A 25,858-nucleotide genomic window follows, 5' to 3' on the forward strand; every position below is an offset into this window, starting at 1 on the left:
AACAGCAGAGCATTATGGGATTTGTAGTCTAAGCGGTGAATGCGGCGTCACAGCATTGCCACCGTATAATACCGGCGGGCCGGCTCTAATATTAATTTTAAATTGCCCCGAGGGCCAAATATAATTACACTGCGGGCCAAATTTGGCCCGCGGGCCAGAGTTTGACACCTATGGTTTACATGCTATATTGTGACTGCCAAAATCCAAAATGGTTCCAAAAACAATGAAGATCAGTATGAGACGAAAAAATATGAATGTAGTTTGTGATTGGCATTGTAGTTGCTGCAAGTGACTTGGATGTGTTTCAGGGTTAGGTTAGTTCAGGACATCCATTCTCATCCAGCATTGTTTCAAGTCTTTAAAACATTTATTTATGAATTTGACTGTATTTTTGTGCAAACTTAAGTGAACAGCTATTTTCTGGCATCATTTTGTCAACTTATGAGTATCATCCAGCATGTTCCTTTGTGTTCCATCATGTTTTACTCAGTGTCCCCTAAATTATATCTTGTGTGGGTGAAATTCAACAAATAAGTTTATAATCTGGACACTTCAAACTTTTACAACATGAAAGGCCACACAAAACTATGTAAAAAAATCAAAACGGTTTCTTGAATTAGTGGATTTTTCAAAACAAGCTTCTAAAAGCAAAACAAAATATATCTCGATTGGTGCCACATTAAAAGTTTCAGAACTGAACGCGTCAAAATCAGACTTTTCACAGGTATTTTGAAAATATCTACAGTATGTTGGACCAGGTAATCTCTTGCACCACCCTCTGAGTGTCGCTGAATATTCAAATGCATCACTGTTTTTAAGGTCTTGAAGTCTTATGCTCAATATATGTCTAATACTTGTAAAAACATTTCAGCAAATCTCTTGAATGAATTATCCCAAGTTGGTGATACATATATAAAAAGAAAAACATTTTAAATAAACCATAAATGGTTAATTTTAAATAGGAATCAGTCTGATTAAACACTGTAATCTAAGCCTGTGCTACATTCTGCAGAATGAGTATGTGTCAAAAAGTGTCACGGATAACAGTTCTGGCCAGCAGATCTTCCCACCATGATGAAAGTTCCTGTTAGTCCCTTGCAGAAGTATCCAGTCCCTTTGGATTTTTTTTTGTCTCTCCTTGAACATTTCCTTTTCTTTATGTTGTGCAGCAAACTACAAATAGGACAAATGACAGAAAACTTCAATGTGGATTGCATAACGATTCATCCCCCTAAATTTAGAACTTTGTAGAGCCATCTTTTGCATGCAGAAGTCATGATGTTGCTTGGTCAGTGTTGGTGTTGCAGCCACGGAGGCCTTTCTGAAAAGATGTGTATGCACCAGTCAGATCAGGTTGACACTTGGCTTGCTCACAGGTGGACTTGATGTCACCAAGTATGTGACTTCTGAAGGTAATTAGCTGCTCTAGTGCTATTAAGCTTCATTGCAAAAGTAGTGAGATATAGTGATAGAAAGAGCATTATGTTTACTATCTATTATTATTATATGCATGTGCAAATTTTCTTTCTTTTATATATATATATATAAGTCTGTTTTTTTATTTTACTTTACCAACTTAGAATATTTTGTGCTTTATATGCAATTTAGATTTTCTTTTTATTTAACTACAAGTTGTAATGCAACAAACAATAAAAAAAAAAAATGCCAAGAGGGGAAATCTACTTTTGCAAGGCAATGCTGTTTAACGCAGCTCAGAAAATTCATGAGGAAGAACTGAGAACTGACAATGGAAAACACTAAGCTAGAAACACACTGCTAACAGCTAACACCCTGGCCTTCCACAAAATGGTAATATAAACAAATGTTTAATTGTGTGAATGCATAGTAGACATATTAAACACACTTGTGATACAGTAGAAAAATTGTGTTGGTACAGAAGAAATGCTACAGAGCAATACATAGGCAATACAAATAAACATAATGAATATTATGCTGCAAATGTTATCATGTAAAACATCTTCTAAGAGAAAACCCTCACTAAAACCTGAGTTTCACATTAAAGCAACACGGCCTCAAGTGTCAACTTGTTGCCACTACAGGAGACTGACAATGTGAAAATGCAGACACGGTTTGGTTAGCAAATGATTCTGAAATGTTCAGAAAATAAGTATTTCTGCCTTCAAAAACAGATCAACACTTTGAAACAAGAGAATATTTACTCAAACACCTCATTACTCTGCAGGTAGATATTTGATGGTCACACAATAAACACTATTCAGGCTAAAAAAAATAAAAAAAAAATGGTTACACTTGATACAGGTGGATACACTTTGTTACCGTACAAAATGATACAAAATAACAACCTACTTGTTAATTTAACTTTTGTACAAAACTATTTCTCCATTATGTTCAGGCAGAGCAAGTCTGGTTGCTGTACATCCTGCACGGAAATCAGACTCTACTATAAATGATGCACTTTTTATGTTAATATCAAAACACTTAAGGAGTATTCCAGTCATTTAAAGTCTTGGTTTTGAGTGTTTGTGTTTGACTGTAAGGAGTCAAGATGAGGCTGACCAGCACAAATGTCATCCAGCATGCAGACCATTGCAGTTCTATAACTCAGGAAGGCATTTTGTACAAGGCTGCCACATTCTGAATCAAATCAGTCTCCACTCTACTAATCTTAATACATAATCTTTGTCAATAAAACTATACCTCAACGATTGACTTCAGCAAACAACATTTTTTTCCGGATTAAACCCTTTCAATTCCCATAACTGCCCTCGTTGTTCAGTCCCTGTTAGAGCCTCCGTGCTCATACATCCTGCAGCATGCCTAAACAACGTTGAGCTATCCGTTTTAAAACAGGCCTTCAGAAACCTCATTGCCTGAAGCAAAAGAAAATATTTACTGTCAGCACTTAGACTAATGTTTCCAGTTGTTTGTGCGTTATCTCTAGTTTTAAATTCAGATCTGTGTGCCGGGTTTTACCAGCCAAAAGTGGAAATGTACAGTTAGACTTATTGGGATTCAGAAAAATGGCCTTCATTTACTCATAATAAGGCAAAAAATACATAAAACAAAACCGATGTCTATGCTATGGTGTCAGATAGGAACTGCTGCAGAGCATAGGTTCAACTTCCTACACAAGCTTTGCTTCCTGACAGGTGATAATAGTTTAGAAATTATCAGCTTAAAATGGAAATAAAAGTTTTCAAACTGGTAGTTACTTTTCTATAATTGTGCCTTCTATGCGTTTTCCTACACCGAAAGATAAAATTTTGCTTGAAAATATACTAAATAATTTCATTATAGATAATTAATAAAAGTAGGAGGAATTGTGTTTCTTTCAGCCTCAGTTGATATGATTCACACCATTTATGCAGAAACTACGTCCTGTTACTAAAACACAGTCTTCCCAAAAAGTACCAGAACATGACCTCGGTGTCCTTATCGGATTTATACCGCAAAACATTCCTGCAAATAGACAGGAAGGTTTGGGTACCATTGACAAAACAGTCTCATCTTCATCATCAGCATCATCATTCAATGTTTGATCTGTCTCAGCTTCTCAATGTGATGACACAGTTTCAGAGCCGGACCCAGCTTCAGTCCCATGTACTTCATAATGACATCACTGCGGAGCAGCATCAGAGCCTTGCCGTCGATCTCCTGCAGAGAGGATGGCGTTTTGTCAGCAGACTCAGGATTACAAAGGTTCTCATGACAGAAATATACTTCTAAACTTCATAGCCAAAATGTTAATGTTTTTGGACACTCAAACACACACAAATATCTGATTTGTTGTATTGCAGACAATTGAGATGACAACAATGTAGGAGGGCAGCATTGCAAATGCTACAAGAAAATTGGGGCGATCATTTGCACAAGCAGTGTTCCTCGGGAACAAAAATTATGCACAGCAGTTAAATAAGCCTTGAGAGACTGACTCTTTCATTGCAGAAGGACACTGAAGTTTAGTGGAGGAAAACACTATATATGTTAAAAAATTATTGTTCTTAATAAAGGTGCTTCAACCTATTTTGTATGATTTGACAAAGGTGTTCACTTCAAATCATACGTTACTGAAGCACTTAATTGTAAAGTTATCTAAACTCTACTGCGTCTATAACCGGAGCCACATGGTTTTGGTCTAATGTGACCAAGATTGAGTTTTAATTTAACAAATGTACTGAAAACACAAGTGGACTTTACTATCTTCTTTGAGCCTTTTTCTCTTCCAAAGGCCCCAGAACTGTTGCTAGAATATTTGACTTGATGAGATTTAGAAATGCCAGGCAACTTAATGGTGGACTCCACCAGTAAACCTAAAAGTTTTCATTATTAGATCACATTATCGGATCACTATCCTCTGGAGGATAGTGATCGGAAATATATGGTCAAATCAACACAGAAGTGGTTCACCAGAAACAAAATCAGATCTCTTCCATGTGGCTGGCACCACACCTGTTGCAGTCTAAAGCATGCATCAAGACGTCTGTTAATTTGACAGAAATACTCACATGTTTCCTGAACAGGTCGACATGCGGACCAAGAGTTTGTGGATCCGCCTCTTGGACAAATCTTATGACCTCATCAACTGACCAGGAGGAAGCGTTGTTCCCTGAAGTCTCTCTGTCCTGTTTCATGTGGTCTGGACCTGTTGTTGAGCTAGCTGCTGTAGAATGTGAGAGGAAGACAGCCTAGTCAAAGTAAAGCCCTTTTACAAATGGATAGGTGCTCTGGTAGACTGGCGTTTCAAAATCTACATGAAGATCTTGCACATTTACGGAGAATTAAAGCTTCACATAAAAAAGCAGTTCAAAACAGTGTTTGGTTTTGTGCTTTTTAAAAACTACCTTCCACTCGTCTGTGTGTATTTACAGGACCAAGCTCGGAGGGGTTGGAGCTGACTCGCCGAAGGGGCGGTGGTGTTTGTGTGTGTCCAGGATAACATGGCCGCTCCCTCTTAGCTGCTCTGTAGTCCAGTGTGTTGTGAAGGGGCCGAGGGGAAGGTACGGGGTCCTTTGTCGGATTGTCATTGGAAACGCCATTCTCAGTGATGGACAGTGGTTCTGTTTCAAGACAAGACAAGGTACATACTTGGTAAGAGCAGCTCATACTGGACTCATGAAATGGCAGTATGATTAAAAGTGAATTAAAGATGTTAAATTCACTGTGTGATTCTAGTATTTATGTAGACAACACAATTCTTGTTGGTGAGATCTTGTTTTAAATTTATGTGAGTAATGATTTCATGACATGTATGATTTTATGAAAGCGGAACACCAAGTTTTGAAAGTTTTAAGAACGACAACAATTGAAAATGTATTCCAGACAAACAGCTTATCACTCAAATTACTATTTACTTTCAGAGACTGAAGGAAATCCCCCCACCTGACTTGGTTCTGTTGTAGAAGCGTGTGTTGTTGCTGTAGGGGTTAAAGGGCTGCGAGCTGAAAAGACTGTCACTCTCCAGGTGTTGGCACATGTTTTCCAAGAACCGCAACACAGACGACGCACTGGAGGCCGAGGGCAACTTCACATAGCGAATGCCATGCTCTGAGCAAACTGAGGGCAGAGCAGAGCACCTATCACTGGGTGTACATACTGAATTCACCCACGCACATGCATAATATGCATTCACCGCTAAACAAAACAGCAGATGGCTCAGGGTTAGCACCCTCCCTTTATAGTTTTCACCCGTTCCACACGGCATGACGCCCTCCCACCCAAGCCAAGCCAGCAGAAATTAAAGCCCACCCCCTCCTAATGCCGTCCACAGCTTTCCCTGGAGGAAGACTGAATCCCTGGATCCCAAACCAGGTTAGACGCACGTCAGTTCAGATTACAGAAACGGTTCTGACATGAGCTCCTGCTACAGATACAATGTTTTGTTAGTCCTATTTTGCCTTTCTGACCAATCTGCACATGTACGTAAAAACTGACAGAACTGCTTTATTGTGATATTAATTAGGTGCTTTTTGGCTAAGAAAAAGTTTAGAAAACTATGAAACTACAGGTAGAAGTTGTGTAGCTTTACATAAATTTGTGCCTTTTCCCTGCATTTACCTCTAATGACCTCTCCTCCCGAGTGGGACTGGCTCTGTAGAAAGGACAACAGCACCGAGGGCTGATACGTACAGTCCACACAGGCCTGAACAGCCTGCTGAAGGACTGCGTTGACCGGAGCTGGACCAAAGTGGTCCGGCAGCTGCTGGACCAGTTTTCGATCTAGATGTGGGCCATAGTTGCCATGCTTGTTGACATAGACACACACTGCAGCGACACAAACCAAGAGAAACATTAGAAAACAGGGTTAACAGGGTTCAGGGTTCACAGGGAAAAGTGAAGGATTTCTGGCAGAATTATAAATGCTTTGGGTTAATGTTGATATTTTTAAGTGAGTTGACATTTTATCCACTATATTAAGAGGGAGTGTTTATTTATTTATTTTTGTGCCATTTAGCTTCATTCATTTTGTCCTAATTTAAATAGTTGTTGCCCCACTGCAGATGTCGCCCAGTATGATGCTGCCACTGCCATGCTTAACTAAGAGGATAATATAATATTAGCCATAAGGCTTCATGTTGGACAAGCATGGTTGATTTGTTAAATCAAAAGAAAATACCAATTCTTTTTTGCTAGTGTTATTCTAGTGTGTGTATTATTTTATAGTCAAGTCATAAAAATTAAACTGTCCAATTAACGACATTGTCAAAGTAGGAAGATGCATTTATTTGCTAAATACACACAATTGTTTCCTGTGGTTTTGTACCTTTGCAACCCAACTTGCCGCTCACCACATCTTGTCCCGACCTACATTGATTTTTTTGTTGTTGGCTTATTTTTAACCACGACACAAGTGGTTAAAAATAAGCCAAGCCGGTGCAAAACACAGACTGCCTTTTGTTTTGGTTGATATTACGCCATAATTTTACTTTATGGAAAACAAAAAGTAGGTCTTTAGACTTTCAAGTTTCTGGTTAGTCCAAATGAAGAGTTGAATTAGTTACATTTTCTTTTATTAAACATAAAATAGTCGATGAACTCATTAGCTATGCATAGGTTACAATTATGTTTTAAATCCATCAGAGTGTAAAGGAATGAAAGCAAGGTGGCAGCTGCTTGCTTGAGATGCCACCAGGCCTCAGAATTTTGCTCTGAGGTTTCAGAGTTGGCAGCGAGTTGAGGACTGTCAGATTATTTACTCACTGAGGGTCTCCATCTGGAGTTAGCTACACTACAAACTTGTTTTGTAAACACATTGATTGGCTGTTTCAGCGTAAACTGATTATTTGTTTTTTAAAGAAAATCTGTTTTTGATTTAGACTTGCCTTTATTTGAATACACGACACACCAATTATTATTTATTTTAAATAAATTGTATCACTTTTTTTTTTATGGTTAGTGACTTTTGATAACAACCACAAGTGTAACTCCTAATAAGTAAATCTGTAACCACAAATTGTTCACTGGAATCAGCTTAATTCGTTATTCACCTGTGCAAATTACATTTGAGCCATTGCTGAGGCTGCTGTCCACAGAGACGTGGCTGGGGTTCAGTTTGATCTCTGGAGGCGGGGTAGTAACTGGAGATGAGCCTGGGGATTGCCCCATCAGAGGTTTCTTCTGGAGCAAAAAGCAAACAAGCAATTTTGATTAAATTTCTGAGCTTCAATTGGCTCCATGTAGGTGATTATTGGCATGTTGAATCTCTTCTACACATGTATGGCACTGCAGATAATACAGACACTTATATAGTAAAATGTTGTGCTGTTTATCTCTCCAAGACTGCATAAAAAAAAACATGACGGGGTTGTTTGCTCAATGCAGGAGAGATTAAGTATCTTGTGACATCTCACCTTGCCTTTAGGCTTCGGCCCTCTCTTCTTGTGTGGTCTGGGGGCCAGTGACGTCTCAGTCACTGGGCTCTGCGGTGCTCCATTCACGGCCGCCGCCGCTGCTGCTGCCGCCGCAGCTTCAGCCGCTGCTTTCAGCAAAGCAATGGTCTGGGATTTTGGACGGCGACCTCGGACACCCTTTCGGACGGGGAGGGGTGGCAGGGGATTTGGCAGTCGGTATGAGGTCTGCATGGAGGTCGAGGATGAGGAGGAGTTGAAAGAGGAGCGACGTGTTGCAGATGTGGAAGAAACCGGAGCGAGAAGTGCACCAGGAAGAGTAACTGAAAAAGAAACAGGGATCCAGTGGGACAGAGATGGAATAAAGTAAGATTTTCACCCAGACACAACACTAAAATTAATCAACAGTGTTCTCATCACAATATCAAGTAGTGTGTGTGGACTGATAGTCAAAAGATTTGTTTTCTGATTTCTTTGCAGATTGTCTGTCAATCGGGTGTTTTGCATCACAAATGAAAACATAAAATCAACATGATGTGAGAACCTAATAAATCATTCTTAATCATTTCACTGCTGGATTGTCTGTATGGAGAACTGTAAACCAACTATGTGACTCTATAGCTTACCAGAAAATAAAAACAAAAATTGTAGTACTCAAATGTAAATATCAAATTCAAACTATCTATATTAGCAATATTTCAATCTGCCTTTAGTGTTTAGGATTACAAATTGAATAAAGGTGAATTAATTCAGCTTTTGTATGTGATCTTCAGAGGGGAAAGATAACGACCGTTCAGTACTGCTTCCAGTTTCACTGAAACTGACTTATATTCTATAATATAAAAGGTTTGCAATACTAAATACTGCATCATTTCTAATTTCTAAAGTTACACTAAGATTAAATGTTTCCTATTTCATGTTTAAAAAAAAATTATACACGTTTTTTTTTTGGAGGCATGTATACACTTTAACATCTGCACTCAAACAATAATGTAGCATATCCTATTTGGTGGATATGATATATTCACATCAAAATTGCATGAAAGGACAAAGGGGGTGTTAGAAAAAAGAAAACAGAGACGCCGCCCCTTTTTGACATCATTAGCTTCAGCCTGACACTGTGATACAATCACATAATCATCGTAGTGAATGTGTCCAAGACAGAGCAAAATGAGAGTGGAAAATAGAAAGATAACCATCTCAAATTTCAATAACAATGTGGTGCTTGGTGAGAATGGGGGTCTGAAAGCGCACACTGACTCTCTCAAGGGGGCAAAGCTTTCATCAGAGCCTCCTTGACTGAAGCAATATAGAGTAACTATGGAGGCTTTACAGTTCTCTCAGAGGGGCCGGGATGGGAGCAGTGAAAGCTGCTTAATTGGAAAATGAGTGGGAGTGGGCACACAATACAACAGTGTCTTGTTTTAAGGAGCAAACGCTCACTCGCTTGTAATGGACGGGTCACAGACAACATGTTCAGAGCAGCACAGTGATACACCCCGAACGCAGAGAGCTAGCCGCCTTATTTACACACATCAAACTAGAAGCTGCAAAACTCTCCCAAAGCGCATTAAAATGTTTGAAGAGTGACAGACAGTGGGTTTTAATTCAGCAAATAAATCTGGGTTGGAATGCCTTCTCTGATCTTCCCCTGTAATATATTCACCTAAAGTGACAGCCCATCATACCATTTCCATAGCTGTGATTAATGTCTTATTCCTTCATATATTAGTTTATAATCACATTTATGCAAAACAGATTGAGCGCTTCCCTATGACAACACCTTTCAAAGGAAATCTGCTAAAATATGACTTTCATCAAACACTGACATTATCAGATCTAATTCATCATCTGGCTCCAGCTCTACTGTACTGCTGTGGGGCTTTCACTAAGCAAATCGTCAAACTTTTAGGAAGAAATATCATTTACAATTTGACCAGAAAATAAAACGGAAAAATTACATTACCAGAAAATATTCCACTGCTCAAAACAAAATGGCAGAAAGGATTAGTAAAAACTGAATGAAGCTCCAAATAAAATAAAACAACTGTATAATGTTTCCAAGATTTCCACAAAGAATTTCACATCTATTATTTTCTGGTAGCTCAATAATCTGAATAACCTGAAACATTCAAACAAGTAGAGGGCGATAAGCTGATAGAAAATCATGAAGGATTAAAACTTGTTGACAAAACTGCCACAATGGATAAATTGTGATATCACCTCAAAGTTGCAACTTCTCTCTTGTTGTGATTGATTCCTTTTTCAATCACAAAAAATGTTCTCAACATGCATTATATTTCCTAAGAATACATCTGACCTGAACGTTGATGCTGTTTTCCCTATGAATGAATTCAAGGACCGATTTTAAGTTTGGCCAATCAGCCTGAGATTTAGAAAACTCTAGTTTTCTACAATGCATGCTGGTGAAATTAAAAGTGTTACAAATGAAAATCTGTTCAAAAATTTCCCTTGGCTTAAATGCTTTTCTATATGTTGTTTCATTAAAGGCCATATTTTTCATATTTCCCTGTTTTTTGAAGCTGTTTTGTCCTCACTATATATAGAGGGAAACTACAGGATCAATGCTATTCTCCAGCTGCTAGTAGCAGCCATGTAGCCAATAATGAGTAAGTAAACAGTTGCCTGGATGTTTGCTATCTTCACAATGTTTTAATTTGCCTATCTAAATGGTTTCCATGTTGTCAGATTTATTGGACTGATAGCATTGTATTTAAAACAATAAAACGTAGCTTCAGGTCTCCATCTAGCATCAACACGGCAAATCTTACCAGGAATGAAGCGTCCTGAACTCTAAATATCATAAAGCTAATTAAAACCTCCCACAGTGTCCTCTCTCTCATCAAAGCCAAACAATCTGAATGCTGTGTGGATTATGTGTTGAGGCTGCAGGCTGTAATTTATCACTGATAGATATTATTTAATCAAGCAGACAACCTGAATGTGTTGGTGAGAGTGTGATATAATTATTTAAAATATTATGATTACCACTGCTATCAATACTAAGTTATAAATATGATGGTTTTTGAACAATACAGTTTCAAGGTGGTAATGAAGAATTTACACGATTGTTGCTGTTTAGTTTTGAAAGTAAAAAAAAAAAACACGCACTTCAGCTCTTGACAACAAACTTAATAAATGTCAATAGTGTTTTGACATCTAAGGTTTTGAAAACTCATTAGGATATGTTTAGAAAATCTTTTTTAGAAGTTATGATTTCTTATAGGCACATTGAAATAAAACTGTGATTTTGATTTGACAATAAAAAATAATTTTTGTCATATTACAACCCTCCTTTAAAGGCGATTAAATTAAAGCTTCTCAGAGTACAGAAAACGGCAGAGAACATTCAAGAAAACTACCACATGCCCAGCTCTTGTCTTCCAAGCACGTTCAAAGAACAGACCACAAGATCCTAAAAGAAATTTCCAAAATCCCGTAATTGTCATGCCAGGACCTATCAAAGTCTCTGGTGACTGTCTATGTCCCAGTGCATAGCTGTACAATCACAGACTGCACAAGTTTAACTTTCATCGAGGGCTTGCAAGCAGGACACCTCATTCCAAATGTGACGCATGAAGGTGGAAGTTTGAGAATATTTTGCTCCAGCAGAACCTGACCAGCTCGATATCAAAGAATCCAAAACTGCACGAATAATACCAGAGACCATCTGTAAAACATAAAGCTGAAGCAGAACTGGCCACCAAGTAATTGTGTTAAGAAGAGAAAAGGTGAAACTAGAAAGCATTGTAGGAAAATTTAGATGAAGGAAAACCCTCAAATGCCTCACAGCTGAAAATGAGGAGTGAGGAAAACCTTCCTCAGATCTCAAGTCAAAGACTAATAGATGGCCATAAGAAGCTTCTCACTGAAGTTACTTTAGCCAAAATCCCAACTTTTTTGTAGAATTGAAGAGAATTTATTGCCAGCAAAGATACAAGACAAACAACAGCAATAATGCTTGCCTACAGCAAAGTTTTCCACAAGTCTTCAAACTGGTCACATTTGCAGAACTTGATGTTGTGTAACAGATCACGAGAGGTTATATTCTGCACAAAGAATAATTTGTCTTCAGTTCCTGCCTAAGGACAGACTGCTCAGAAATCGTCTGGTGGGAGTTCATCCTTTCACTTTCAAGCCCGCATGCAACAAACGAGCCAGTTTAACTTTAGCTGTGAGGTTCCCATACCAAGCTGACACCAAACAAACAACTACGTCAGTTCTAATAATAATGCTTAATGACTGAAACATGATTAATTTGTTGCTGATTAGTGCAATCAAATCACTTTATTTTACTGAGATATTACTGACACAAGATCAGAAACATAAAAGAACAATTCATTTGAAGGACTTTTTTCACGTGGCTGCATATATTATACTTAGATGTTAATCTCTTGCATCATCTAACAAACTGGAACCCCACAAAATAATAAATAGTCATCAGAGAACGCAATAAAAAAAAAAACAGAAAGAAATCTGAGCAAATCATGAATGGCATGTCTGCAGGGACATGAATATAATGAAGCAGGGACATATGGTACTGATCGTGAGTATATAATTCGAACTCGACCCGATGACCTGTGTAAAACCCTAGCCTGAGGAAATATGGTTGTGTACACAAGTTCATGTTTGCGTGTGTGTAAGAGTGTGTACAAGTGGCGCCGCTAAAGAAGTGTGTCTGCAGTCTGGAGTCCTGGGGAGGGGCTTCACAGAGTTCTTTCTCATCTAATTAAGCTTACAAACCACACACACACACCCACGCAAACACGCACGCCGGCACGCACACACGCACACGCACGTCAAATATAAATATACAGGCTGCTCTTTTGACGGATTCACACCACTCTGAGACTTCAGATTTGTAACTGCATGTAAAAAAAAGCAGAGAAGGGAAGTTACACAAATGGCTTCAAGCTGCAAAGCATGAACAGCAAACTCTGGTCATGCACACACATCGTCCAGCTTCATCGAACACTGAAACACAGAATGAATTGCTTGTTTAACTCTTCACCTGAACACAACCACTCTTAATGAAATAGTTAACTCTTCATAATAACATAAAGACAAATCCCAATAGTCCTTAATTGTTTCCTAAGCCAGCTGCACACAAGCAGAGACATGATTAGAAACACATGAAGCCCCAAACTTAAATAGAGCCACCATTGCTGGGAAACCTTCTCACCCTGGTTCCCTCTGTCATACAAGTTTCCTGCTAATAATTTGAAGAATCAACAATGATTGATAAATTCAGCAAGGAAGATTATTGTCTTTACCTGAACAACAGATTAACCTATCTCCATTTCTTGTTTTTCTTCACAACAGTAACCAAACATGTATTAGTTTTGATCACTAATTTGTCTCTTCGGAGACTTTCCCCCTCTAAAATAAAGTTGCAGTATTAGTCCAAAAAAAATCACTACACCCCTCCAATCTCATCAAATCGACAATGGTAAACTGCAATAAAACAGCTACTAATGACAATTGTGCAATTATGTGAGTTGACAAAATATTAAACAATTATTTAAAAAAAGTAAAACATAAAGCCAGATAAAAAGTTTTTGCTACAATTAGGCAATAGGACAAACTGACATCACTCACCACAAAACAAAAAAAAGAAAGAAAAAAAGCAGAACTTCAGTGCAGGGAGTACTGGTTAGTAATGTCTTTGGCAATAAAAGTCTCTGCTTCCTGGTTTGTCTTAGTCACCGCTCTGCTTCTATTTCTCCAGCGGCCGCTTCATCTGCACTTCATTGTCTACTTTCGGTGTCTTTATTAGCTGCTTCTCTCCCCGTCTCTCTTCTCCCGGCAGAAAACCCACAACAAAGCCCACGCTGCTCCTCGGGCTGCTGGCTGACGGGGCTGCAAAGCTTCCCTCACCAATGAATGAGCAGAAGGAGGGTGAGCCGGGGTAGGGGTGCTGGTGAATTTGCATAGGGGTAGGGGAAGGGTTGAGCGAGTAAAGGAAAGGAAAACTGGGTGAGGAAGGGGGAAGTTGAGCCATTTATTAACGTTATCTGTTTGCCATATCGACAGTCTGCATCAGTCACCTGCTTCTAAGTAATCCTCTGGGGGAGGGGGAGAACATGTGTGTGTTTGTGAGGGTGGGGAGAGGTTACCGGCGGGACTCCAAGACAGGGTGGGGGATGGTTTAAGCTTTTGGAGAGGGGCCGGGGGAGGAGGGGTGAGTAAAAGGTTAAAATGGATCAGGAGGGTCGTGATTGAAATGAATGAAAACTCCTGGAGTTATGCACACATAAGAAGGATTCTCCTCAGGAAAAGAGACACACAAACGCACACACACGGCAAAGACCCAGGAGGAGTCCATCTCAGTGTAACCCTAGACTATTCAGGCGGTTTCTGATGAAAGATGGCTGGGTCCTCCTTTGGGAGCTGACCAAGTCGGATATCACCCAGACTCTGGGACAATGCGGGAAAGACCCTTGAATGACATCTTAATCTGCGTTTTAAATGGCATAAAAAGGAAGTGTCAGATTTTTAAAATTCGTTCGCCAGAATCTTCAAACAAATATTGAGCCCTCTAGTATTTAAACATGAATTCATAAGCAGGAGCAAAATCCTATTATGTTATGTGCATGTATAAAAAAATATACCCATGTTTATTCTTTGGGTTTGAATCTTAAGACATGTCAGCCACCCCTTTGTTTTTCTATCCATTCTCACTAGTTGAAAATCGAGTATTTATATGCTGTCCAAATTGAAAGTTTGAAAAGAAAATATTTTCCAAGCATTTGGAGCCAAAAAGTGACATTCACATTGATTTCTATTATAAACAAAGAGGAGTGGAGCCTTTGTGTTACACCTAGACATGCATTCATACATTATTCACAAATCACTATTATGCGTTTTTTTTATGCATTACCAAAAAACTGCATGACTAGAGCCAGGTATTGTTCGAAAAACTCATATCTCTTGGTGTTCGCATGTTTTGGTTTTGTGAGGGAAAAAACAAGTATCGAGGTCAAGAGGATGAACTAAATGAAAGCCAGATAAATAAGGAGTAATTACATTGTCTCTCACTTCTTCTCTCGTATGCAAAGTTAATTATCAGCCCATTAACACCGCCACAAAGCCCTCACTTTTTCACCTGCTTGTAAAAAAAATCTTTAGTGTTCTTCCGAACATCATTATTCTTTGTTGTAGTTGTAATCTTTTCCACAAAGCTTTTACGTTTTGACCCGTACCGAAGACAATACGCTTGTTTAATGTCAAATGGTTCAGAAGTACATAGATTCAATATTTTTATAGTCTCCAGTTTGAGTGATCAAAATGTGCATTTGAAATATTCTCTGTGTTTTTGGATAGTTAATGAAGGATCCATTATTCATCTCACATTATTCAGGTTTTTAGTAGGAAAAATTTAAGCCACAATTTGATTATGTTGTTGGTGATTCATTTTTGTACTTTTAAAAGGGTATAATGTGTTGTGTGAAATTAATTATATTAAATGGCAGGGACAATGCACATTAATTAACATTACTCTAAATGCACCAGAATTATTTACTTTTCATCTGTTGTCCCTGGATTAAGAGGAAATCTGTCTTACTAGAAACTAAGCTAAGGTTGAAATGACTTTTTACACAAATTCTGTTTATAAATACAACGAATATAATTAATACAACGTGTTCAATTTCTTTAAATATACCTTGTATTTTAACATTTTATCATCATATGTTTCACATTTTATGTCATTTGAGTGCTAAACAAAAAGATAAAAAAGAGAACATTTTGTTTTTTACTGTGTTCATGACTTAATTCACACACTGAAGGACTGGCACAAGCTTTGTTGAATCCATAATGATGTCAAGAAATGATAAGCAACCAGCTAGCAAGTTCAGAAATACATAATAAAAAGAAACTATAATCTGTAACATAAGACTTTATTCTTTAAGCAACTCAGTGTGGATTTAATCTCCTTCTTGCTAATTCACTAAATAAATCCACTACAGACAACTTTCAAATACAAGAATTAAACATATGATGCCCTCTAGTGGCGAATTAACAGAAAAACCCTGCCTGTTCACAACCGAGAATCAAAAGACCAAATAAAGACAGAAAGCCATCATGTCTTCTCTTAGGATAGTATGTGTAAAATCTGAATTAAAATCTTGAATAATTAAGAATGAACTTTCATATCAGACAAGATAAACAGGAATTAAGTATTTGTCCTTCTCTCTACACCTGCTGTGAGGTAAGTACAGCTGAATTGAAAGTGAAAATCTATAGCTGAAAAATGAAGCATCCCTTATTCAAGTAAAATGTTCTATGAACAGATGAAAGATTTAGCTAACTCCTGGGAAGTCTATTCAAAAGCTTGATTAAGAAAACAGTGAAAAGCAGTACTTACAGAAGTTTCCTGGTGGCTGTAAGCTGTGCTTCGTCAGGGTACACCAACCAACGGGGAAGATGTCTCTGGAGTCGAAGGGGCACCAGTAGTCGAAGGCACCTCTCCAGCCGTCAAACATTACAAAAATCTCCAGGCCTCGGACCTCTCCCACCGTGGCGGGACAGATCAGGTAGGGGTTTTTCCTGTCCACAGCCTCCAGCTTCATGCCGGGCTGGAAGTAGTTTTTATCTGGACTGGCCGGCTCCTAACACAACAAAATATGAAAACATGGGAGCAATCAAAATAGGAACAAACTAAAAGTCCACTTTGACTTGGTAACAAATATCTAAGCATTCTTTGTTCATGTTCAGGTCTAAAGTTAGAGCGTATGCCACTGCGTTGGTTTCAGTCTAGACCCGCCTTTGTGGCATCTTTTAAACTTACCTCTAGGAGTTTTGTCATGCTAGAGCTACAAATGTCAGTTTGTTGTTGAACATTTTATGTCATGATGACACAATGTAGTGCATAACTGCGAAGTGGAAAAATTGGTGTATTATTCTAAGATGTTTTTAAGTGTGAACTCCACGTATATCCCACACTTCTAATTGAATATGTTCAGCTGCAAATGAAGGGCAATATCTCAAGCCCAATCAGATTGCTCTGAGAGTAATCTCAAGTCATGGTTTGCAACAAACCGCACACAGGTTTTGTTATGGGTTTCGAGCGAGGGAGGGAGGGAGGGAGGGAGGGAGGGAGGGAGGGAGAAAGGAAGGAAGGAAGGGAGGGAGGAAAGAAAGAAAGAAAGAAAGAAAAAAAGAAACCATTTCTGCTCCTCTTCCACAACGGACGGATTTGTAGAGTGTTCATAACCGATATCTATCCGGTCAACAGATTCTCCAACTTAAGGTTTAGATCTCTGCCGTTCCTCTTGGCTGCTTCTCTGCTCTCCTTGTCCAGCCAGTGAGTTTAGGTGGACAGTTTTGTCTTGGCAGGTTGACAGTTGTGTCATACTCTTTCCATTTTCAGATAGTGGATTGAGCAGTGCTTTGTGGACTGGTATTGTTTTGTAACCTAACTGGGTTTTGTTTTAAGGGTGTTATTAACACGAAGGGGGCTGAAGGCAAAAGCACGCCATGCTTTTCAGAATTTTATTCTCATAACATCCAAATTACCCACTAATTTGTGTTGGTCTACCTCTAAAACCACAACAAAGTACATTGAGGTTTGAGGTAGTAACATAACAAAATGTGAAACAGTGATATAATTTTACAGTTTTTGATTGATAAATATCTCCCTGTAGTTTGGATACAAAGAAAAACAAGTCTTTGTCTAACGGAGGCTTCATTTGAAAATCAATCTCTATAAAATGATAAGTACCTTGTTCAAATATATTTTACAGAAATCTTTGTGAATCTCCTAACTTCAGATCAGATCACTGACTGAATCCGAGATTGAATCATCCAATGTGACACATGGATCAGGCCATTCTACAAGTTAAATGTTTTTTTAGGTTGCCTTCTTACCTTCTTAAAAGCAGAGGCGGGGGCTATCTCTGCACCGCTTAGCGTCCGCAGGAGAAACATGGGCCATGAGGATGCATTCATCCTGAAACCTGAATATGAAGTAGATACAAAACAGTCACCACTCCTGAATCCTGTTGGGAAATTTTCAAGTGTATGTTGGGCCTGTTTATGTGCCTTTCTAATGGAGAAACCAGGGAGGGAGTAAAATCACGTGTAAAAGGCAAAACTGGCAAAGCAAACTATGCAGGATGGCCAACAGAATCCCTGCTGTGATTCTGTTTTATCTTTTAGATGCTCAGTTAAGTTGAATTCTGCAATTACTCAACCCAACACATATGTTTTTCAAAATAAACATTAACTTAAAACTAAAGAAAAGAAAGTGAAAAAAAGTCCAATTTTCCTTCCAAGTCTCTCTAATGTACATCTCATGTTTTGCAGCTCAAACCAAAGCTAAACTATTGTTATGATTTTACACAATTTCTACTGGTTAGAAATCCAGCTGGGAGCCCTCGTGGTCAAAGACGCTCACCCAGGGGCGGCTGCAGCATGTCTCCAGTCCTTTCACAAGTTCCTATTGGCTGGATGTCCGAAGAGTCCACAAGCCGCCAGAAGTCATTAGTGTTGTCACTGCCATCCAGCCGCAGTCGCAGGCGAGTCCCCATCATGCCCATCACCGTGGCGATGCACACCGAGTTAGAGTTGCGAGGGTCTCGAGCCTCAAGCTTCATACCTGCTTTGAAATCATTGGAAGGGGGGATTCTAGACTGCAGAGAGACAAGAAGACACTGTCAGTCATTTTAATTGGTCTCTGTTCATACGGCTGCCATATAAAACAGATTTCTACTGAACAGAACTGGTCTGACTTGCTGATTTGGATTTTGTCCAATATTTTTTATGTTCCTTTTTTTTTTTTTTAAGGTTTTATTGGCTCTAGTGGCCTTTATTTGATAGTTAATTGACAGGAAAGTGGGTAATGAGAGAAGGGGGAGGACATACGGCAAAGGTCACCAGGCCGGGAATCGAACCTGCGACGGCCGAGTCGAGGACTAGGGCCTCCTTATGTGGGTTGTGCTTAACCCCTGTGCCACCACAGCACACCCCCTTTACGTTCCTTTCTAAAAAAAATTTATTTTATTTCTGAAAATAAATGTATCAAAGATTGGCTATAAAGGAAAAAAAAGCTGTGCAGCAGGTTACATAAAACAGGTTGTGGCTTTGAATCCAACAGAAAAGAAAAGGATTACACTTTAACTATTCTCCCATTGTAATAGTTTTCTCCAGGTCACTTCAAAATGTTCGTGGTAGATTTTTAGCCCACAAGAAAATTGATTTATATATTAGGTGGAATAGAAGTAACATATGATTTTTATATAAATTCAAAACTTTTATGTGAACCTGAAAATGCAAGTCAAGGATGTCTTTAAGGCAGGTGACATCCCTGTTGAATTCCTCTTATGTGACTGACTTTATTTTACTAATGAAAAAAATCTAAAATCTTTAAAACACTCTTGATGTGTCTGATTAATTCTACCCTAAATGTGGAATAAGGTGTTAAACCTTAAAAGTGAACCAATTATTTTATTAAGTAAAGTAATAATATCTTAAAAACTCTGAACATGAAAGAAACCTCAGAGATGAGAAAATATTCTGGCTGCAATAAAAGACTGATGTTTTGGTTTTTCTTAAGCTGTTAAAGGAAAATAATATCAACCATTTTTTTTAATAACTGTTTAAATTGGCATATCTCTTCGCCACAAGTCCAATTCTGATTGGTTAATCAGCCCTTCATGTTGATTCCTCCATCAAAAGCAAACACTATCAAGAGAAGAACAACATCACATGTCCCTGACCTTTATTGAATGCATCAAAGAGTCCGTTGATCTTTAATTTGCTAAAGGACCAAATAAATCAACAAACAAGAAAAAAGTCAAACCTTCTACTAATTAACCATCCAATGACCAGTCAAGGCAGAATAAGGCAAAAAAAGATTTTTGCCAATTAATGCATCTCCATAGAGACGCAATATATATTATTGTCAAGCTTGACAGCACAAGAGGTTGATTTTCTCTACCAGTAAAAAGCAAAACATTTTTTTCTTTTACACTTTGTGCCAGTGTTAATGCATCTCCACTGGAATAATATTCAGTCATTACTTGTTTCTAAATCGTATGCTAACATGTCACTCTTGTATACTTTCTGTAGTATTTTGTGAGGTCATTTAATAACACAGTTGATTTCAAGAAGTTGTCCTTGCTAATGTGATCATTTTGAGACAAGAACTGCCTGACAATAAGTAGCTGTTATAGTTTTTAACCTTTGCTTAGAAAACTGACTACAAGACATTCAAAGTGTTCGTTAAGCAGCAGCTGCATCGACGCAACACTGGGTTAGAAAACAGAACAGCTACAAACATGAAGGGAATAATGTAGTAAAATAAAGAGACAGATTTTGGGGATTGATGGAATAACAGAGCAAAAATGCATCTTACTGTGAAGATCAGCTACCTGTTTGAAGCAAGAAGGTGATGCTGCAACAGATGAGGTTTCTCTCAGATAGCCTTCCCAGCTAAATGGTTCTGTTAACAAAGAGAAGAGCAGCAAACTGATTATTAGCTTCTTACTTGGAAATATACTATGAATAGCTAAAGAGATAAACACAAGAAAAATAATAAAGAACTGATGTTAAATAAAACACTATCAGTGGATGCACAGCTAATAAAAAAACTTTACAAAATATGTAATTGAATTGCTCAAAGTCACAATAAATAGCAGCTTAAGATCTAAATGAATCCACAGCAGCTAATTCTAAGCAGTGTTGCGTTAGCTTATTTTTCAGTTTTCCAAAAAGTAATTTAAGAAAACCATTAAATAAGGTATTAACACTTAAGTGCTACTGAAAAGTTCAACAATGAAAAGCAGAATATCTGACCGTTTGATTTGTCGAGGGCAGAGCCTGCTGTGATGCTGCTCCGCCTCTCCTTCTTCTCCTCTTTTGGATCTGAAATCAAAACAATAATCCAACGATGAGAACAAGACGACGGAGCGGCAACATTTTGACGGCGACGTAAACATTAAACACCAACGACATTATTGAAACGGGAGGCCCTCTCTGAGATGCGTCTAAGATTCGGATTGGGGTAAAATCCTGAAAGATCTCAGACCGGAGAACCCGAGAACAACGTACTCGTACCTCTTTGTGGTGTCCGTCCCATGATGACCAGACAAGAGGGCTAAACAGAAACCTAACAAGAAACAGGAAAAAACAGCCTGTCATTGATATCAAAACGCTAAACTTGAATTTAAAAATATTTCAGAATAAGTCATGAGTTTAAACAAGTTCTGGTTTTGATTACATCTGAAACTTTTGATCTGATTTCATGTAAATATTAGAAGAGAAATCAAAGTGTTGGAAGTTCAGTAAGTGAATGGCAATTTTTCTATTTTTAAATAAATCACAGCACTTATCATCAGCTGCATTACTTCATTTTTTGCATTCAGCATAACTAGTGTTGAGAAAAATAGGTTTTTAATGTAACGCTAGTGATATTATTACACTGACATGACAGTGACCTGCCTCGTAAAAATATTTAGGATTTATTATGATTTTGACTTCTTTTTACGATTTGAGATTAAGTACAGAAAAAAATGTCAAGAATTTTCATTTTAAGTCACCAGCATTACAATTAGTTTCAACCCAAGCAATTCCTAAAGCTTTAATGTAAAAAAATAAAACAGAAAACAAAAAGCATTTTGTTCCTTTTTAGCATGGCCCATTGGTTTACTCTTCAAAATAGAAAAGGCGAGACAACGTGCCATTCAAGCAAAGTGGTATGAATCTAAATAACCTAAATCTGCTCTCCATCAGTCAGAGCAAAAACTAAAATCAAGAGGAACAGGGACAAACTTAGTTTTTCCACTAACCACAGTGAGAAAAATGGAGAGAGAGATAAAACATTCACACAAACTATATGTTCATGATTTTTTTTCTATACTAAACACAGCTACTGCTACAAAAGATCCACGTATTTCAACGCTTTTTGCAGATGTAAACTATCTGTGCCAATAACTGTGGGGAGCATCATGTATTGCACGTAAAAAAAGTTTTTCTACATACGTCACATCTGGGAGAAACGTCTGATTTTATTAAGTTGCACATTTATTCAAAGCTATAACTCCACCCTACGGTTAACTTCTGTGGTTATTTTAGTTGGATTCTGCTGATCCATCTGTTGATCAACAGAATAAAACCTTTTTTTATTCTGTTTTTGTTTATCCATTTGCAGCCCTTGTGTTTTGCTACATTTGGGTCTTCATTGAGTTTGTTCACAGCGGGATAAAGGAACATTTGTGAACTAAAGCAAAAAGTGTTTATATTTGTGTAGATTTTTATTTTTTTTTTCTCTACTTAACTTGTAACTCTGAATTAGTAGCTAGCATTTTTTTTTATCTAATTTTCAAATTTGTTATTCACTAGCTTCCATCTAAAATTTGCCAAAAGAAAATCAGAGTTAAAAGCGTACTCGGTTAGGATATATGTTGCAAGTTCTCACCATTCAGGTTTCGCGACATTCTTCCATCCCGAATAGCTTTGCCGCAACGCTAATATTTGCATCCTACCGCAGTGAAGTGAAGCCGATTAAATGAAGCATTTCTGCAATGTTTAAACTGAAATGTTGTCACAAAATTCAAAATTAGACTTATGAAAACTACGTGCGCTGGAAAGTCCATAAACAACTCAAGATTCCCAACAAATGTAATCCATAGCAGAAAAATAGCTATGCGCTACGAACCGGATCCATCAGTTTGAAGGTTAAAATCTCTGCAAGAGCCTTCACTCGTGTGACTTACAAACTGCAGCACAGCTTTCCTTCCTCCTGAAGAGTGAATCCCATTTAGTCTGGAGGAATCATAAAGCAGCTCAAGCTGCCATAAAAAGCCATTAAGATGTGTGGATGTGAGGACTTGAAAAGGATTCCTATTCTCCGGGGGAAAAAAAAAAAAGCCCGGTGTGTGTTTGCTCTGGTCTGTGTGCTTCACTCAGGAGGGTCAAACTGAATTGCCCTGCAGACCAGGAAGCACTTAATTTTTACTGCCCCCATTTCCACTGGCTCTAACATTGATCTGGGATTTGGGTAAAGTTTAACCAAATCTAAACTCTGGTAAGGCTCAAAACGTGGCCCAGAAATTTACTTCAGAAATGTGAGGCAGCTATTATTTCATCTCGTTTTATCAAGTATTGGAAAAAATCAGAAACATTTAATGCAGAGACACACTCTAAGTGTTGCTAATTAATAGCATTAAAGTGTCTACTTTAGTCATAACATGAATGAATAATGTAATTTCAATAAGTCATTTATTAATGTTGGAAGAAACAAAACTTTTAAAGGAAGATGCTTAACATATTCATAAAAAGATTACACTAGAGAGCAAACTTTGTATTGTGAAACTGTTTTCACTGTGATTAGCTTTCACCCAATAACTACTACTACATCTAGTGTTGAAAAAATAAAGATCAAAAAGACATCTTGAACTTTATGTGATCACAAAAATATGTTTGCAGAAAGAGTATATTATTTTGAATAAAAACCAGCACTAAGGGCTCTACTTTCTTTGCCTCAATTATTTTGGAAATGATCAACAGGGAAACGACTAAAATCTCTGAAAAGATGCAATAGTGAAATTTCTTTGACTTATCAGATCATGTAAGAAAAATTATAGTCTTTTAGTACAACAATATATTTATATATTCAATTAGGGGGTTTGACTATGCAACAAGAATGTCAAAAATTACTTTAATGTGTTTTTCCACCTAAAACCGACACCATCACACAGTAAGTTTTTGTCATAAACAAACAAATTAGTTAGTCAATTAATTTGAAAAAATTGGCACAAATCAAGGACGGAAATCATTCTGCAAGTTTTTAACAATGTCAAAACCTTTTAGAATATTTCACCAGCATTACAGAGATGCAGCACTTTCTGAGTTCCTCGTAACAATAAAGAAAATAATATTCATAATTTAATAAGCTAATAAAAAGAATAGCTAAGCTAATAAAGAGAATGTTGCCACCTTTCCACATCTTTACTTAGCAAGAAAAAATGGTAACAACTATTGAAGCAAATACTTCAGATCAGTCAATAATTTAGATAGACTGACTTGAAAAAACGATTTTTTGCTGGCACAATTTTATGACTGAAGACTTTTTTAGAAAATTGTTAGATTCTGTTTTGCCTAATTGTTTTTCCGAATGTCTTTTATTTCTTAAACGACACAAAAAGAAAAAGTAAAACCTGGATGTGAAATCCTCTGAAAGAACCCCGTTGTTGGACCCTGTTGGTGTTGACTCTGACTGGCAGAGAGCCTGAAGGCTCATATTACTGCTGCTCAGATCCTGGAGATGGGTGTGAGCCGCTGCATCACATCACATTAAACAACTTATGAAGCCACACTAGTTCACATTTGGACTACTTAGACGCCTATTTCGTCGTGAATCATACCATAAATTGTGATTGCACGCCCTGTGTTATTGATCAGAGTAAACGTCTAATTCATTTCTAACTACCTGGGAATGGCAAAAAGCTGAAGAAAGCGTGGCTCAAAATAAAGGTGAAGAAAAGTCTGTGACGCATTTTCATTTGGTTTACGGGCACATTTTGTGGGCGGGACGGCGCTCATTGCACGGGCTACACACTGCTAACGTTACATTTCAGCTACAGCGTGGTTCTTGGTGCTGCGGGTGATTGTTATTTTTTCGCCCTTAGTTTCAGTGCCAGCCTCTGCAGGAAGCAAACAATCAAAAAGCGAAGGGATATCTGCAGAGTTCAGAGTAGCTACAGTAAGCGCCAAGCCCCCCTTTTTTCTCTCGCTCTCTATTTCTCTCCCTCTCTCTCTCTCTCCGTCCGTCCGTCTGCACAGAATAGCTACAGTATAAACAATCTATCAGTGCGCGGAGATAAGGAGCAAGGTAAGGCGAGCAGCCTCGAAAAAGAACCCGGGCAGAGACGTGTCACCTGCGGCCCATGAGACTATTTATGAGATAGCAGCGATACAAACCGTGAGAGCGGGCTGTTTTGATGAGAGACTCCTCACTTTCCATCAAATGCAAGCCGCCATATTCGCTGCAGCTCCGCGCATGTCCACAACGCAGTGCTGTAATTCATCTTTTCCACCGGAGCTCCGGGAGAAAAAAAACAAAAAAACAAAACAGCGGTCACAGGGGGGGAATTAATAATTAGTCGCTCTAGTTGGACAGAAATGTCCTCATGTTTCCGTTTCATAACAGACGGTGGGGGTCACGTACAAACGAATGTCATTCATGTTTTTTAATCGCTCTCTGATTTATATGCAGAGAAAGTTAAAGCGTAAATCCTGATGGTAATAAATAGCAGCTTGGAGATGAATGACCAATTTACAAGACAGTAGAGAACCCAACTTTTTCAGCTAAATTATTGTATGATCTAAAAAAATAGAAAAATAAAAAAAACTTGCTCCAAAATAAACAATTTCTGATTATATGAAATACGTAATTATATTTCTTTTATTATTTGGCTGTGTTTTCTTTTGTGCACAAGGTCAATAAAAGGAATTCTGATTCTGTATTCAAGTTATTATTTAAACTGTTAATGTGCATTTAAGTAGGTAATCTTTACCTACAATTAGTCATGGTGTTATTAGTTACCTTTTGTAAACAATTTACATAACAATTTAGGTCTACTCAGTTTTTCATATATGTTCTATATCTATGTTGTTGTCCCTGTCATCATTTGAAGTTCAATAAAAGTGCATTCTGAATGTATTGTTCTTTTATTCATATTAAAATACATTTTCCTTAGTTTCAACACATTCAAATTTATGTGTGGCTTTAAATGTTAGTGAGAAAGTTTGCTTGTGGATCTGCTCTTGTGACTTCTCGACAGAAGGGAGCCAAAGGCAAGGTGTCATTATGAATGTTGAAACTAATAATAATGCATACGTATTTTGGTTATCTTTTTTTCTGATAAGAAGTGTCAGTCATATTTTAAAAATGTCTTGTATTTACAAAGTTGAACTCTTATATCAATGTTTCTGTTTATTTCTCTCCCTGCAAATGAAATTATGAAGAGAGAAAATATTAATTCCTGTTTTGTTTCAAACTTTCAAAATTG

General features: G+C 37.8%; 1 protein-coding gene across 3 annotated transcripts; it reads right to left on the reverse strand.

Annotated features, from left to right (window-relative positions):
• Positions 1 to 1,810: 1,810 nt before the first annotated feature.
• On the reverse strand, positions 1,811 to 25,210 carry scml2 (Scm polycomb group protein like 2). 3 transcript variants are annotated; one of them, XM_044102170.1, is made up of 14 exons: positions 24,768 to 25,210; positions 20,904 to 20,955; positions 20,643 to 20,711; positions 20,219 to 20,289; positions 18,244 to 18,478; positions 17,715 to 17,803; positions 16,213 to 16,456; positions 7,830 to 8,149; positions 7,467 to 7,593; positions 6,037 to 6,243; positions 5,362 to 5,535; positions 4,824 to 5,039; positions 4,488 to 4,642; positions 1,811 to 3,636 (listed from the first exon to the last, which is right to left on the reverse strand). In XM_044102170.1, the coding sequence occupies exons 2-14, from the start codon at positions 20,923 to 20,925 to the stop codon at positions 3,511 to 3,513; spliced, it is 2,055 nt and encodes a 684-aa protein (XP_043958105.1). In that variant the 5' UTR covers positions 20,926 to 20,955; positions 24,768 to 25,210; the 3' UTR covers positions 1,811 to 3,510. The 3 variants fall into 3 exon arrangements, with proteins under 3 accessions (XP_043958105.1, XP_043958098.1, XP_043958113.1); XM_044102163.1 differs by having other exon boundaries at positions 7,467 to 7,596; XM_044102178.1 differs by lacking the exons at positions 20,643 to 20,711; positions 20,904 to 20,955; positions 24,768 to 25,210 and having other exon boundaries at positions 7,467 to 7,596; positions 20,203 to 20,289.
• Between the last annotated feature and the right edge of the window lie 648 nt (positions 25,211 to 25,858).

Source organism: Gambusia affinis, linkage group LG02 (assembly GCF_019740435.1).
Source record: "Gambusia affinis linkage group LG02, SWU_Gaff_1.0, whole genome shotgun sequence".
Taxonomy (NCBI): domain Eukaryota; kingdom Metazoa; phylum Chordata; class Actinopteri; order Cyprinodontiformes; family Poeciliidae; genus Gambusia; species Gambusia affinis.